This window comes from Phalacrocorax aristotelis, chromosome 4 (genome assembly GCF_949628215.1).
Source record: "Phalacrocorax aristotelis chromosome 4, bGulAri2.1, whole genome shotgun sequence".
Lineage (NCBI taxonomy): Eukaryota > Metazoa > Chordata > Aves > Suliformes > Phalacrocoracidae > Phalacrocorax > Phalacrocorax aristotelis.
This window is the reverse complement of record NC_134279.1, coordinates 39097098-39114806: the sequence shown is the minus strand read 5'-3', so window position 1 is coordinate 39114806 and position 17709 is coordinate 39097098. Positions and strand designations below refer to the sequence as shown.

General features: G+C 37.4%; 1 protein-coding gene across 2 annotated transcripts in view; it reads left to right on the top strand.

Moving 5' to 3' along the window:
• Positions 1 to 17709, top strand: part of FSTL5 (follistatin like 5) — a 334169-nt gene that overhangs the window by 93258 nt on the left and 223202 nt on the right. For both annotated transcript variants that reach the window (XM_075091052.1, XM_075091051.1), the window contains exon 4: positions 9968 to 10216. In XM_075091052.1, the coding sequence (XP_074947153.1) occupies positions 9968 to 10216 (249 nt within the window). The remainder of the gene's footprint in view (positions 1 to 9967; positions 10217 to 17709) is intronic.

Sequence of the window (17709 nt, the reverse complement as noted above, 5' to 3'; positions counted from 1 at the left end):
ACAAGCACCTGCTCTTGTTCTTTCTGAAGGGCTTGTAAAGATCATAGCCCACCTCAATAACCCTTTAGCCCTTACACTGTTAAATTTCACGTGTGTATGTTCCCCACAGGTAAAGGACATGGAAAATATTAGTCTCTTACTACTTTTGCCAAAGTAATCGAATTAGAAATCCTGTAAATAAAAATTATCATGTTCTTCTAAATATACCTTTTCCTAAAAATTTCCACTGGTTAACGGTTTAGATTAACTTCCTCTCCCCCTCCCCTTACCCTAATGTCTACAAAGCTCTCACACACTGTTCCTGTACTGGCTCTGTGCAGTTGGAAGGGGACATGGCTGGGACATCTAACCAAAACTGACCAAAGGGGTATCCCATACCATATGGCGTTGTGCTGGGGCAAAGGAGGAGGAAGGGGGGGACATTGGTGGTTAAGGCATGGCTGTTATGTGTGCTTGCTTCCAGGAGGTGGCTGGGCATCTGTCTGGTGATGGGAATTAGAGAATTAATTCCTTACTGAATTCCTTCTCAATTCCTGGAGAGGGTGAGCAGGCAATTTGGCGGGCACTTACTTGCCTTCCAGGGTCAACCCACCACAGTTCCTTAGTAACAACTTGCAAAAAATAGACACTGTCAAATTTACTAGGAGCAAATGTTTCTGATCAGTAAAACTGAAAATGCTTGACATTTCTTTTAGCTTTGCTTGAACAGTAATGATGCTGCACTTTAACCATATGGTTTAAATGCTGCTCAATGTCTATCCTACTTTTTCTAGTAGAGGTCCCTGGGGAAGGCAGCAGAAAGCCATCACAACTCTTTTCTGCAGAGAGGGCTTTGAAGTAAAAAACCCCAAGAAAAGAGTGTTTCAATGTCTAACACAAAAGTTGTATAATATCTGGTAGGCTACTTTGTACCATGGATAATTGAACGACCTTTTTAGTGCCAGCTACTTGATCAGGGCATAAGTTAGATTTTCTGTTTATAATGTTGTTTCATATAGGAGCATATTTAATCCCAGGGAAAGCCACATATGCCTATGGAGGAAACAATAGTCTTTTACTATACTATTAACTCAAAACTGACAAATCTGTTCTTCATGTGAAAAGTTACCACAGAGGAACGGTTAGTATTATTTTGTGATACAGTAGTTACTACCTTGGTTCTTGAGACCAAATCCTAGCAGCTTTTCTAATTTTTAACTAAGTAAAAGGGAAATTCCAGTCAACAATTTAACTGAGGATTTAGCTTATTTTGATCATTGTTTCTAAAACTAATAAGTTTGTTTTTTAAATAACAAGTGAGCAATACTCAGGTTGTTTTGTCTGACTGAGAACTAAGCTAGCCCTTTGTGATTTTCAGCAAGATATATTTCAAAAAAGCATTAAAATGTGTGAGAGGTTGTTCAAACTATGACCTTTTCAAAACTGCTGTTGCTGTGATGCACATTTCCTGCTCTTGGTGACACTGGGTAACACATTTGGCAGAACAGAAGATCGCCTGCTGTGCTGCAATTGAAAGGCAATCAACCATTTGAATAAAGGTCCATATATCTGTGATGAGGCAAATGCGTCATTTCCCACTTTGTTTTAGAGGTTATGCTGTTTGCCACTGTTTTGATGTTAAATGAATAATAAATGTTTTTCAAAAGACAAAAGGCAATATGTGAGAAAATAAAACACAGTAAATGCTAGGTACAGCTAAGGATTTAATTGAAAGTAATGAATTGTTGGCTTGAAAAACTGCTTGAAGGACATCAGTTTATATTTACACACATACCCAGCAGTGCTCTTATTCCAAATCTGTTCAGCTGTTTGTTTCAGACCTCTGTATGTTTTCCATTCTCCTGTATAAGGCAAGTGGCATGTCTTGAGCCCACAGATAGTTTTACCAATTTAACGGTCACTAGTCAAATGTAAGGAGGATGATCAACGGAGGGGATTTTTACAAGGCTCAGTATAGTGCCAGGAGATTGCCTTCTAGGCGTGAAAGAGGCTTTGGCACCACTCTCTTGGTTCCCACGAGCACGTGAACAGTCCTAGCCAGGACAATAATTTCACCCAAGAGATCCAATTTCACCTGTCTGAGCCCTGGGCACAGGGCCAGATCATTGTCCCACAGCCCTTTGGTGGACAAATTGATTCTGGTTCAGGCAGAAATCTGAACAGGGTGCTGCCCTGGAGGAAAGGCTGTGGAGTTGTCACAGTCATTTGTTATGCTCTGGTGTCAAAGAAGACGCTTAATACGCCTGAGAGTGAGCAAGGAAGTTATAGAGGCAGGAATCAACAGAAAGTCTTGTCACTTGTAGGAGGAGAGGGCTGCGGAGCCACTGAGCCTCCTGGTGCGGGGCAGGGAAGGTGGCCACGACAGGGCAGGGCAGGGGTGCTGGTAGGAGGGAGCCCCGGGCAGCACCTGGGCACCCGGGGAGGAGGCAGCTGGGAAGGGGTTGGGAGGAGCCAGTGCAGGCTCTGGAAGGTGACGAAAGCTTCTGCCTAATAAGCAGGAGACGTTTTGGTTTTTTGGTTTTGCTTTGTTTTTGTTTTTGTTTTTTTTAATGTAGAGCTTTTTGTGGTTGTGTTTTCATTTCTTCTTTTTCTTATGGGGTGTTTTGGGCCCTGTTTTCAATCTGATTGAAGCTGAAGAGGTCTGATTTGATTTTTTTTTTTCCTTTTCTGAGGAAGCTAAATTCTGTGAAGTTTGCTCAAGACAGCTGCAGAGTGCTGGTAAGAGAAAAGGATTCATCTGGGCAAAGTTGCTAAGCTGACTGTTTCTGGCCAACAGATACAGTCTTTTGGGAGGTTTCAGTATGTCAGGTTAATAGCTGGGTATGCAACACTTACAAATAGTCTTGGTATTACAGGGGATTTTCTTCTCTTTTTACTCACTGTAGTTTAGCATATTTATTCCTTTAGAAGTGTGGCATTTTCTCCTATTTCTTTCCTAACTTACCTTTAGAGGAGAATAAGAAAGTAATTTTATCTGAATACACAAGACAAGCATTCTGCTAAGTGAATTTAGCCTGACTTTTAAGGTTAAAAAAAAAAAAGCATGTGCAGTCACTGATAAATGTTGAGCACAGCAGAAGACTTCAGTCACATTCTAAGCAGGTCCAAGTCCTTACAGTAATTCTAGTCCCCTTTGTAGGGGCTTTTTGTCTGTGTGAGTTGGGGAGTAAGGGTTTTGTGGGTGTCTGTCTGTCCATGCAAGGAAGAATAGAGGAGAGGAAAGTACAAGACCCAGTCAAAAAGTGATTGCAGGCACAGGCAAGGTAAACTGTTGTATCAAGTACTCCAGCTTACTTGGTGCTGAAAGAAAACCATGGCCCAGCAAGCTAATGATCAGCCATGTGTACTATTTCCTGTCACTCCTCTAGGTGGGAGCAGGGCTCAGGGCTGTGGGCTGCAGGTGCTCATCCTGCCCCTTCATGGGTGTGTGCTTGCTTTTGTTTTACATTTTCATTCCACTCCGCTGGGCGGAACCGCTAGTGCTGCCAATGCAGACTTCTGTTTTGCCTCTGTCCCTGAGAAACTTTGAAGAGATCCAAACTGCTGCTTTCAATGATGGCTAGGGCTAGCAGAGTTATGGGAAAGAGTACGCAACACGGGGTTGCTTGACAGAGCTGTTAAGAGGAGCTCTGTCTGGTGCAGAAATGGGAATAGCTCACTCTCGTTCTATTCTCTTCAAAGCAGGTTTGCGCCTCTGCTCTTGAAAGCCTCCTGGGAGGAAGAGCGGTATTCAAACAAAAGTTTTTCTATGCCCCTGAATGTTTAGAAGGTCTTGCTGTACAGCTATTTTACGCTTTTGAACCATTAGAACATAGAAAATATTAAGTAAACCTTGCATTGTGTTATCTCTGTGCAATTATCTTGAACTTGAATTATTTTTAATCCTGATTTGTGGTTTAAAACTGTCCTATACATTTTATCCACTGATTTTTTTTTTCCTAATTGAGTATGTGCTGGCATTTTGTTGTGGTTAATTAAAGTGATGTGGCACATTCTTGTGTCTAGATGTTGGTCACTTTTCAAAATTCTTTCAGCTCCTATCTCATTACCTTAATGTTACAAGGCAGCAGAGCCCCTCAGACTTGTTCATCTACAACTCCACGTGCTGTTGAAGTTCTCAGAAAAATTCTTCATGTGATCAGCCTTTTGTGAATACCCTTCCACCTTTATGAGAGGTGGCATTTCTCTATTTGGTTCATAATTGTTGTATTCAAACTCTATGACTGTGTTTGAATTGCTACTATAATGATTTTCCTCGTGGTGAAGGACCATAATTTTAAGATTTTTGTCTTCCACAAGATTTTTTTTCTTCACATCTCTAATGTGACAAATCTTACTCCTTTCTCCGCTGTCAAATGTAATGAGGCAAAAAAGTGGTTCTTTGTTTCTGTTAAGAGGAAGGAACTTTGGACTTGACTGTTGTACCTTGGGGTTTTTATTCTCAATTTTGGTTATTCTGCAGTCAGGAAAAAATGGTACTGTTTAAGCAGTCTTTCTCAGCTATAATTTCTTGCCACAGTTCCTTCTTCCTCCTGTGTCATTCTTCTGTTTCCACTACTGCATGTAGACAAAGAACTTCAGAATGTATTGGACAGTTAATTGATTCCCCTCCCCTGCACCCCTGTGCTTAAACTTAAGCCTCTAGAACCAAAGATGCTACAGGTTGAAATCAAGGCATGTGCTATGATAAGGCATTCTAATATGTTTAGAGAATACATTGGTCAGTAGAGTTCAAAATCTTGTATCTCTTTAGTTCATTAAGATACGTGCTGTTAGTTGTGTGAGGGAACTTTATTATCATAAGCATTACATTGACAAATTCTGAATAATTTTTATTTACTCTCAAATAATTCACTCTTTAAATTTTGTCCCCTGCCTAAAATATTCATAACCAAAATAAAAAATGCTACCTTACTGCAAGAGTGCTGGATGATGAGTAATGAAGAGTTAGTGTCATACTCAGTCAGTGTAATTACAAGCTGTTCTTGTTAGTGGTATCAAGACTTGTCGGAGAACTGCTGTGAAAATACTACTGTTTAAAAAAAAGAGTCTAGACCTTTTTGTAATATTTGTAAGCAGATATGGGTCATGCTTACTGTTAATGCCTTACCAGTGATCAATCTTCTTTTCCTTCCCCCCCCCCCCTTTTTTTTTTTCTTTCTTTCTTTCTTCTCCCCACTGCTCTCCCTGAGATATTTCTGTGAAACTTAAGGCTACACTGAACACTCACCAAGCCTAGCATTACAGGCTTGGTTGGGCCTTTCATAGACAGCATATTGAACAAAAATACAGCTGTAGAGTTGGAACTGACATTTACACTTGCCATTGCCATTTACAGAATCCTTTTAAATAAAAAGGGGTGGAGGACGGGGCATAGAACTGGTGACCCCAGAAATCAGCATCAGTTATTTGTACACAAGATATTGACGTATTGTTTCCAAAAATAGCTGCCACTTTATTTTAGTTGACATGTAGATAATGCTACAAGTTGTGATAGAAGCCATGAATGCAAATTATGTTGTTAGAGAAGAAACATAGAGAAAGCCTGTGTGTGTTCCAGCCTACAGACAACTGGAGAACACGGTGATTCACACTGTCATGAATTTCTAAAGTTTCCATGTGCAATGTTTCTCTAAACTGATTAGTTAAAAGAAAAAGTGCATATTCCCATGAGCCTTTTGCATGCTAAAACATCCACTTAATTCCCAAGTGTAAATGATACAATGGTGACCTAAAATTTCTCAACTCTGGGTGCTGTTGAACTAGCCTTTAGCTAGGAAACATGTGTGAGGAATCCTAAGTGACAGCTTTAAACTCAATTTATTACAATTTTTCTTAAAAGAAAAACCAAAGCAATTTTGTTTCCTCCAAGTTTTTTTTTTTAATAAAACCTATTTTCTTTTTGTTTGTTCTTTCATTTTGTCTATTTAGAGTTTAAGTTTCAAGAGAATCTGAAAAACCTATGTGACTGTTTTGGCTGTCTTAGGCATAATACATTTTTAATGATATTCCTTAAAGTGTGGGTTTTTTTAACTTAAGGTAATGATAATTTAAATGTTTCCTGATTTACTTTCAAATTGAACAAAGTACATTTTACTTTCTGTAGTACTACAGACCCTGGCTGAAAATTCAGAGTACGCTAACACAGCTAGTATAGGTCCATGCTTTCCTATTGATGTGTTGTAGGACTTGACAAATGCAGACTTACCTATCATCACATAAGCAATACCAATTACATTGCTGGAAAAAGATTAGCATTCATGGGTAGGTTATTTCTTATCTTGACTGACTTTTTCTCAATCTCTTAATATTGAACATGCTAGGCTGCTTACCTTCTCTACTACATTACTGAATTATGTCCAAATATAGGAACCAAAGTTCATCTTGGACTAGTTTACTTTCAAAATCTAACTGCTTGGAGAGAGGAACAGCCTTCAGAAAAACTTGGTGGGTTTTTTTGGTTTATAGCTTGGAAGGGAGGTGGTGGTGGTGGCCTTCTGACAACAAAATCTAGTGGTTTTATCCATAGCTTGTAAGCACCCCTTACTAAGTCTATTCAAAACATCTGGTATCTCCTTTGTTTCACTGGCTTATTTCTCTGTGAATCCGAAGTCTGATTGTTCCAATATTTCATTAATTCCCCTGAAATGTGAAGAGGAAACATAAGTATCTTTGGAAAAACTTCTCTCAGTAGTACTTACAAATAGTTTTTTGGAGTTGTTTCTTATTCAGTTACAGCACTTAGGGCTTTATCGCTTACTCAGGTGAAAGAACAAAATCTAAGACGACTGCATGACCCCTGCACCTTTTGCTACTTTGATTTGGTCCTCCACAATAAAGTTAGAATTGTGAATTTTGACTTAACAGATGACAGTCAAATCCGTGCCATTACATATGACCTTGTTTTGTGCTGGTAGTCTTAAAATTCCTAGATTTCTGTGTCATTAGCTTATTTTAAAAACAATTATTTACGTCTAAACCCAGTTATTTTTTCTGTCACGGTAGCCATTTCGTATTTCTTGGTTTGTTTACATTTTCAGAGTTGGGTGCACTTATAGTTCAAATTTATAACAAAGTTATGTTTGTGAACATTTTGTCACCTCATTTGAAATTGCACAGAGTTTGTTTTTTTTTTTTTTTTTTGCTGTGAGTGATCTGGTAACCACAAGTTGGTGGATGTTTTAAGAATAAGTATTTAAACTGTTTTTTTCTTAAATAGGTACTATGAAACACTGCATAGCTGCTCCTTTACATTAGAAGGTCTGCTAGTTCCTAAATTAAAAATAGCACAGAACAGTGCTTGTTAAACATGCTGAAGCCATTACAAACAGCTGAACTTTAAGCAGAGACTATGTCTGAAGAAAGAATCCTGCCTCTGTTGAGGTCAATGGGAATTTTACTATTGACTTCAAGAGAAGGACTTGCATATGCAGCGATGGATGCAAAGATATGTATTGTTTTGGAATAGTTAATGGTGTAAAATGGAGACATTTATAAAACATTTAATAAGACTGTAATCTTGTTTTGCACTAGGGCAAAAAGTTTGCTTGTTTATTGATGTACATGATTGGTATATGTCAGCATATACCAATATTATAAATATCAATATATATTATGCAAATCATTCTCCCTCATCTGTAAGTAGCTGTTTTGCGTTCAGCTATCAGATTCAATTATAGTACTAAAATGAAGTCCCAAATGAAGCCTTAAATAGGTTTCTACTTTCACAGCAATACATAGCACTGTGCATTGTGGAGTCACCGCACACTTCTCAATAAGTCAGAGTGGTTGTCAGCTTGAGGTCTTTATCTTCCAATTCAGAAAGCAGAAAAAAAAAAAAAAGATGATTTATGGACTTTGGCCTCAAACTGCAACAGTTCTATCACTTTAAAGAAGTCTGTAATTCTGTAATGTGTATACATGACCTGTGCTGTAAAGTACTCTTGGACATTCTAAGACTTCATCTGAGGTTCGCAGTAGCAGAAGGAAATTGGATTTACACTAATTTCTGTCACTTATTGTGTGTTGCTTGTATATAGTGGTGATACATTGGCACAAGGAGTAATATTTTCAAAACCTTATGGGAAATTTTAATGTTGAATTGGGTTTGCCCATTTTGGGTTAATTTGCATGAGCGGTTAAACCCACCATCAATCTGGTCTATACTGTTCCATCCATGTGTATAACAATCACTGTAGTGTAGTTATAGCAGATACACAACACCTGAAGTGACTATGTCGTCCTCTAAACTTTGTGCTCAAATTGTTATAAAATAATACAGCAAAAGCATTTATCATGTTGGAGCCAAATTTCATGGTTGCATGCTTTCTCTAGTACATTTGTCTGTAGAGAATTTGTGCTGTATGAGAAAGCAAAGAATCAAAGCACTGTTCTCTTAGGTCTAATAGACCTGTAGACTGAAGAAGAAAAAGTGCTAAGAATTTACTTCTGCCACTGAAGTGAAAAACAAAAATTCTCGGTCGTTAGAAGCAATGTGCATCAAACTATAGTACTGACATTTTAGCTCTTCACTACAGAAAGTGAATCTAATACTACCAAATTACACGTTGCCATTTGTTTGTTCATACTATTTCTTTTTTTTGTTTGTTTGTTTGTTTTTTGAGCAGTCAAGTATCATTCAGCTAGGCTGTGAGGATAAGGAAAGTATTGCAAGGAATTAGAATAGTAGATGTACGTAGTATTTGGGGATCAAGTTCTTGTTTGTTCTGGAGATGAGTAGCGCACAGCAAGAGAATAAAATGAAGTAACTGAAGGGCAGTGTCTATTCCCACATTTGGAGACATTTTAGTATTTCTAGACTTATTTTTTGACACAATTATGGTATCAGAACACCTACATAACTCAAGTTTTGGTGATTGCAATTGATAATTCTGTGGTTTGGTGGCATTTTTTGTCATACCCTTTCCCTTGCCAAGAAGTGACTGCATAGTTAGTTCTATGGCAGCCATGATGGAAACTGAGGATATACAATGAAATATTACTGTGCACTTAAATTCCCCATTCACAGAGATCTACTACTGACCATATTAATTATTTCACATGGTAGCAGCAGCACAGATAGGATAGAAAGTGGACAGATAGCTTTGGTAGCCTAATGTAGACAATCCATTTCCACATTCTATGAGCAGAAGGAAGTGGGAGATGCAGCCAGCAGAAACTCCTTTACCTCTACTGCAGCCCTCTTAAAGCTCTGTTTGTTATCGAAATCCCATTTGTCTCATTGAAATATCACTAGAGACTCGCTTGACTCACTCTAGCCACCATTCACTTGATATCAGTCCTGCTCTTCAACCATGCTCCATTCCCTGAAATGTCATTGTCTTGCCACCACAGAGGTTATTTTTTCTTCTCCATATTGCTTAAGAGCCTTGAGCCAGCTCTAGTTATTCTTGGGTATCAGTCTTGATGTGTGAATGTCTATTTAATCTGCCTGTCAGAGTTCAAGGAGTGTCTAGATGGCACTCTTTGTCATGTTAGTTTTCTGTAGTCCTGCAAGAAGCACAGAGTTGGACCCAGTGATCCTTATGGGTCCCTTCCCACTTGAGATATCCTATGATTCTATGACCTGAATTCCTGAGAATGCATTGTTCTATTACCTGCAATAGCATAGCAATCTTCAGGTGACAAACTTCAATACACATTTAAAAAGACGTGATTTACTATGATTTCTTTTTTAACTGAGAGTAAAACTTGTCTTGTTACTAGATGTTGCTCTTAATTACAGTTAATCTAACACATGACAATGACTAAAAGTATACCTAGTCGTGACTATGAGATTAAATTTGTTTCATTTCATGCTGACCTATGTTAAGCATTAGTCAAGGATGTAACAAACGACATATTCTCAATTCATTTACATAATACAGTGTTTTTTGTATCTTCCATGCAATTAAACAAAATGTAATTAATATCTCAAATCTTCTACTTTGTTGTTGCTGTTTTTTAGGGTACATGGGTCAAGATGGCCATTTGGGATCGTGTGAAAACAAGTACTGCGGCCTGGGTAGACACTGTGTTATGAATGGGGAGACCGGCCAAGCTGAGTGTCTGTGCATGGAGCACTGCAAGCCGCACTACAAGCCCGTGTGTGGTTCTGACGGAGAATTCTATGAAAACCATTGTGAAGTGCACAGAGCTGCCTGCCTCAAAAAGCAAAAAGTCACCATTTTACACAATGAAGATTGCTTCTTCAAAGGTAAGGGTGGGTGAACAGTATCTGGAATATTGCTATCAGGTATGTGTTTTCAGGCAGTTCAATTAGCTCTATAAAGGCTGAACCGAGTGTACAGTGAATAAATGACTCAAAAACTTAATACAGTAAGTATCTCACTCCAGAGGTATCTTATGAGTTTTTTTTTATTTTCTTTTCTATTTGTACTCGGTGCTCTGGGCAATCACCCCTTTTTAACCTGAATAAACCAGTTGTCTCTTGGAAATTAATCCATGGGAGCTTGTTTTACAAATGTGGCTGTTGACCTCATTCATCTGAATGTACTTACAGTCCCAAATCCTGAAGGATATTAATCTCCGTTACAGGAAAAATAGAATTTAGGATTTCAGAGGGTTTTTGTAAGGCTGCAGGACCTGTGCTCATATTTGATGTTGAAGTTGATAGATCAGCAGCTTGTTTGTGGTTAAATCAGTCGTCTTCTGCTTTGAATTTGGACATGAAGAGTTTACATGCATATTTACCAAAGCATGGAAGTTTAGCTACTCTTTAATCTTCTGAATGCTGAGAGATGCCAGCCTGACTGCTGGTAGATATATGTTATGTTAAACATCTTATACTGAAGATGTCAACAATTGCAACTTGCTCTTTTTTTTAATGTAATTTGAGCATACATTGGAGGTTTCTGTAACTCTGCCAATACCGAACTTTTAAATAAGCATGTTTAGAGTACTTTGCAGAACTTTTTTACTGGTTAAAAGAGGGAGATGTTTTTTTTTGGGGGGAAAAATTCTTTTAAATAAAGCCATTTTTAAAGAGCCTACCTAGGTGTTGAATTCATATTCTCTTTAAAGACTGTCTTATTTTTGTTAACATTGTTATGTGTTGTGGATAGAATTGCATTCTCAGTAAGAGCAACTAGTAAATATTATCACCACAGAAAGCAGTCTACTAAAATACTTCTGTTAGATGTAATTCACCTTTGTAGGGAACATCCATTTAAATTGCATTATTCCACTTACAATCTTGAAAATTCTGATTTAAAATTTATTCTAGTGTAAGGTTGTTCAAATGGAACCAATCTTAAAATTTTCGAAGTTGAATTTTTCACTATCTTTATGGTTGAGGAATTGTCCTTTAAATGAAAAGTTGAGCTTTCTTTACCATATCCAAACATCCCGGGTCATGCAAAAATATCAGTATCTTTATTATTTTGAAGGGTTTTGTAGTAGAACAACTGAATACTGGGAGCGAGGGTGGGAGGAAACCCTCTCTTTTTTTGAGAACTTAAAGAAAAAAAATATAATGCTTGCACAACTAGGCTTTATGTTATTGTTTCTTGCTGAGTAAATGGGGTGACTGCTGAGGTGAAGTGCTTTTCCTCCTCTGCCTCCTTCAACAGATGTGATAAGCTCAGCAACTTCATGAAAATATGTTAAGGGGCAGGGGTTCATAGATTAAAGGGGGTGTATGGAAATCTTATAATGGGAAATACACTTGTAAGTAATAGCAAAGGTTTAAATTTGTTCAAAACTAAATGTGGTCGCTGTATAAAACTGATATATCAGCACAATATATAGACTTCAAGTAAGCAGCCTGCATTCTGAGGTAGTGGAAAATTAAAATTTCATATTGGGCATTTAGGGAATGGTTTGTGCAATAACAGCAACACATGAATGTTTCCATCTTGTGTCTTAACAATCACAATCTTTTTTTAAAAAACTAAGAACTCTGTTTTCCTAAGTAGGTTTGAAACAAACAAACAAACAAAACCCAAAAAATCAACAATATTTTGCTTTAGATGGTGCAGTACTCTGATAGAACAAGTGACAGTAACAAACACTAAAATGTTTAAATTTATGGGGCTAATTTCAGTTCTTCAGTGTGCTATATACAACACAAATAAATTCAGAGCATGTTTGTGAAAAATGATACTGTCTGTCTTTCTGAGGGGGAAAAAATGTGGTGAGATTTATTTACTGAAATGGAAGGTGAGACAGTACTTCAGCTAGAAATATCACCCAAATGCTGCCTGAAGTTTTGATAGCTCATCTTTTACATTTTAAATTTACCACGTTATTTTCATATCTATTTAGTGGACAATGGAATATCTGAACGTGTTCAATTTCAAACACTTACTTTAGGTTCTGGATTAAAAACCCAGGCTTTTCCTTTAGTCAATGACAGTATTTAGGGAAGGACTAAAGTATCCAAGTGACTTGCTGTGGGTTGCCTTTTGAAAACTGTTATTTATCAAGATACTCAAATCTTCTAGTTTGGGCACTGTAACTAGATGCCTAAAAATAGTGTGAGATATTTCATTTTCTCTCTTCTTTCTCATCTTATGTTGACTTCAGTGGTGTTAAACAGGTGAGACTGAGAAGTTATTTTCCTTTATTTTATTTGGTATATACAGGCCTTACCAATCTCAATTTCCTACCTTGTTAACTTCAGCTTATTCATTACTGCAGTACAGCACAGTGACGTTAAAGCATTGTTGCATTCATGGTTGTTGAATATGTCCTCCAACACTCACTCTATCTGTATGGTAAAGGAGCCAGAAGACTTCTAACTATTTTCATGTGACTCCTTCCTTTTACAAAACATTTCTGGCCTAGCCACTAGTAGCCTGCCTTCAGTAGGGCCAGAGTCCTAGCAGTTATCAAGTTAAAAAAAAATATTAAAAAGCTAACAGGAAAAACCCCTCAACAGTGGGACTTTTGGATAGAGACAGTGAACCCCATCACTATTGATGATGTCGGAAAGGCACTGCCACACGTCCTCCTTGTCAGTTCAGCGGGCATCCTCTAGCACAATTGATCTCACTTCAGTGAGCTGCTTCTGAGACCAGAGAAATTGAAAAGACTTTCAGAAAACAAATATTCTGAGCATTTTTTTTTTTTAGTCGTTCACAGAATTCTTTATTAAAGGCTAATCTGAACTGGGGGGGCAGGAGAGGAAAGAGGTTCAGTATGCCTACAAGATGCTGTTACATGATACGGTAGTCACTGATAACAGTGAGTTGATACATATGATGATTGCAATTAAAGACGTTTGCTTTCTGGTTTATTGCTAATTGGTTGATTTTTCAGATCAAACAACTGTGTACTTGGTGATTTTATTGATTTTTTATTTTTTTTTTTTTTTTTTGTAAATGTGATCTGGTGTAGGCTTTATATTTATCTCTAACAAAGTCATGCTTTGGGTTCATTGGGTTTCAAATCCTCATACTGGGTTGATTTTCCCCCCTTTTCTCCACCCCCCACCCCCACCCCACTCCCCACCACTTGGGAAATATTGCTTCATGGATAAATTTTAAGTTTTGGATAGATTGAATATTGAGCTCAAGATCAGAGAAGATGAGAAATACGCCTTATTTAAAGGAGTAAGCTTACCAGAAAACATTTTCGTATTCTGTGTCTGGAGGATAAAACTTTTTAAGCAAATGTTCCATATACTTGATTAACATTACAATAGCCACTATGTACCTATAATTACTTAAATAATATATCTTGTAACCAAATGATTTATAGTTGATCTCAAACATCATGAGTTCTGCTTAACGGTTTGAAAATTGCCCTTTTAAACACTTCATGATGAATGGAATTGAAGGATTGACTTGCTAAATGAAGGAGGTCTTTGGTTTATATGTTGAAACTCCATTAACATCACTGAGAAATGTGTGTCTTACCTAAGCTGTGCATGAAAGAACATAGACAAAAAGCATAAAATCCTTCACAAAGTGCTGTGTCTGAAAAATTTGACAAATGCATTCTGAGGTAGTGAATGCTACCTATGTCAAAGCTGTACTCTCCTGATACGCTATTTTTCTAAACGAAAACGTCACATTCTTGTCTCTTACCTGCCTTTAATGTATATTATTTATCACTAAATCTGTTAGTTACATTTTTCTTCTTTTGAAAAAAAAATTTTTAGTTCCATTGTAGGCTGACATGTGGTGCAGGTAAATGTGGAACATTTAATAGAATATGCGAAGCGTTCTTCCCATTCTTGCATCTGACATGGGTATGCCCAGATTCATTGGACTCTCATTTTTCATTGTCACTTGTTATGTTTACTTCCCTACACTAACCTAAATCATACATTCTTACCAAATGTAAGTGTAACACAGGCATAAAACAATAATTGAAGAAGAAGGTTTTAAGAATCTCTTTGTCTTTCTGTGACAATTGAGGCTGTTATGCAAATTGTAACTTTCTGACATGGGTCAAGACAATGGCCATCCTAAATTAGAGATTACCTTTCTCCACTCTTACTGTAAATTTTCTGTCAGTTGCTTATTGACATGTCATGATGTCTCGCATTGGACACTGAACAATTTTTCCTAATGTCTTGGTTAGATGTCGACTGTGACCCTCTGAGTTTACTGAGTAAGCTGTCTCAACTTCTTCCGATATAGAGGCAAAATATTCTGCAGAGGAGCTAATTACTTTTTAGATCCATAGAAAAGGGGAATATATTAGAAGTATTTTCTATACCTGTTGAGTCCTCTATTTCCCACCTGTGAAGTCCAGTATCCTGCAAATGGATGTTAGTGAATGCAAGTTCCACAGTTACTTTCAGAGGTTCTCTCAGGCCTTAACTCTCTAAAAATATTTTGAAATATTTAAGATTATTCTAAAAGCTTAAGAGAACTCTCTAGGAAATCCTTGGTGATCTCAGGAATATTCTGTCTAAGGATGATGTCAAATTATTATTCCAACTGATAGGAGAACGAAGGAACATGGAAGCACGTGGCTGTCTGGTGACTAGCTTGCTTAGCATTAGTGGTTGATGTATTTGTGGCTTCATTAGTTTTGAATTCCTGAACAGAATGTAGGAGAAGGTAAGAGAAAAGGGAAAACAAAGGAAAGGAAATAATGGAGCAAAGTTAAGGAGCAAGTATATCAAGGAAAAAAAAAAGAGATAACTAAGTGCTGAGATAGTGGGTTCCGTGGTGGGAGGAAGAGGAAACATAAATGATGAACTAAAGGAAATACTAGGGATAAAAAACGAAGTTCAGAGTTTAGTTTATTCACTAGATCTGACATTGGCAGTATGAACTGGGAAGTCTGATATGCTGATGCCATTCTGGCTTGGCACTGCTTTTGTTGGCTTGCTGACTGCATAGTTCTCTGGCTAGGTGGCCTCTGCGTAGTCTCTGCTTCTGGTGTCCTGGCTGTTCTCAAGCCCATGCACTTTGTGTTTCAGAGCAGTTAAATGTTTTCTGCAAGTAAAGAAATCCGACCATCTGGCTCCCACTGTAATTGATAATATTGTATAACACCTTCCTGGCTCTCTCTTGCCATAGCTTTAACAAGCCCCAGAGGGTGGTGATTCAAATGGACTAGAATTGCTTTGCTTCTTGCCTCCACCACTATCTTCATTCTGTAAAGTGGTACTGTGAAGTTAATGGCTTTGTGCTGAATTTAAAAGTCTGGAGCCATTATTCTTCTTCAGCTTCTACAAAGTTCATTTGGACTTGTGTGGGACAATGTACTGGGTGGTGAATGCCCCACACTGGATGTCAAATAGCCTTCAGTTATGTTTTTGTTTTTGTGTTAACGTTAATTACTTCATTGTCATAAATCTAGGCCAGTAAATGTAAATAAGAGGCTAAAAACTTCTCCATGACGAACATCATCTTATATTTTCTTTGAACCCTGAGCTTCTTGTATATTTTACATTAAATCTATTTCTATACACAGTGATAGACTCAATCATTATGACAAACTGCAGTTTACTAGGAATCCTCAGGGATGTAACACATTATGTACTGTGACTTTTATAGAATATTTCTGGAATAAAGGTTACTTCATATGTAAACTTTTTACTTGTACGTACCTTCGGTAGCATCCATATATTAACATTATTTTACTTTCTTCTCTATCTGTTTTTGTCTCTGTTTTTTCATTTGGTGAATCTTTTAATCTGTTAAACTGTCTGCGAGCTTCAGATTTCTTACTACTATTACTGAAATGGCTAGATTTCTGAGGACTGCTATAACGTTTGCTTTTCAGTCTGTTGCCAAAAAAGCAAGTAGAAACTTAGGTAAGAAAGTCTGCTGCTGATACTAAGTTGTTCAGCGCAACGAGGATTAGAGCTGACTATGCGCATACCCCTTTTGAATTTGTTCAAACTAGTTGTTCAGAAAACATCCACAAGAAGGATCGAAAGTACTAAATGGCTTATAAGGGATATGTAGGAGGCTTACAATCTCATCAGGGCATGCTGAGGGTGGATATGAGTAGACTGTCTTGTATTCCAATAAAAGAAATAAAAATTATCAAATAAGGCAGCAGGAGCAGATTCAAAACAAACTTTTGGGTTTGTTTTGTACACAGCAGATCTCATGAGTAAAAGCAACATAAGATTTCACAAGCAGACTTTGCAAATACTAGGGAAAAGGCTGTAGGATTTTTCTTTTGGAAGAAGTCTGGGGGAAGTGAGTTGAAGTGAACTAAATCCTAACAGTAGCCCACAGAAAAGATCTAGAATACTGGTCTAGCCCCTCCAGTGACTGCAACAGGATTAGTTCAAAGACTTTTTTTTTTTTTTTTTGGTGTCTGTGTGATTTGTGACCTAGGTGACTGTGGTGTTAGGCCAGTTCCTAAAATATTGGCACATTCATTTAGAAGCACTGACATTTATTTCATCTGATTTGATGTTCATATACTTCAAAAGCAAGCATTTAAGTCTCTGCCACATTATTAATTTCACTTCAGGAAATATTTCATCTGGTCCTAAATATAAATCTTGGATACCCACACTCATCATTTAGTGTAGATCATCAGCCAGCCTTTCAAAAGAAATCTGAATGACGTTCTGGTGCAGTGTTTTCATTGCAACAGAACTTGTTTCTAAGACATCTAAGATGTCTTTGCTTTTTTTTCCCTGGCTATCAGCTGGATTCTCTGTTGAAGTTCTCAAAAACATCATCATTATACTCTTTCTGAATGCTTGAATTCCTGCAGATAGCATACACCCCTAAGGCTGCTGCTGATAAACTGTCAAGCTTCAACTATCGCTCCAAATGTATATTCAACATAAACTGGATTATGAAAAGAAATATGAAAAGTCTTTCAGAACTCTCTCAGAAGACTAAGAAGTAAGAAAGGTTCTGCTTGATCTTAAAACATGCTTGACAGAGCATAGGAATTGTTTGACTTATATTAGGAATTCAGCCCACAATCTACATATGTTCACTTTAGTGCAGCACTTATGATTTAAGATTAATTTCTTAAGTATTACTTCATGCAGGGATTGTAGATGTTTTTAACTATTAACATGAGTAATTCCACATTCACAGAGTGATAAAAATCACTGCTGTGTTAATGGCAGGTATATATTCTTCTTTCAGCATTTTTTTGTTGGAAAGTGACACCCTAACCAATGGATAACTGAATCTTTTTATTGCCCTTTGAAACCATGACCTACATTTTTAGCACTGTTCCTCTAGTCTGCTGTCCTCACGTGACTCACATTCTTGAGTTGCATTGCTCATGAGATTTGGAAGACTG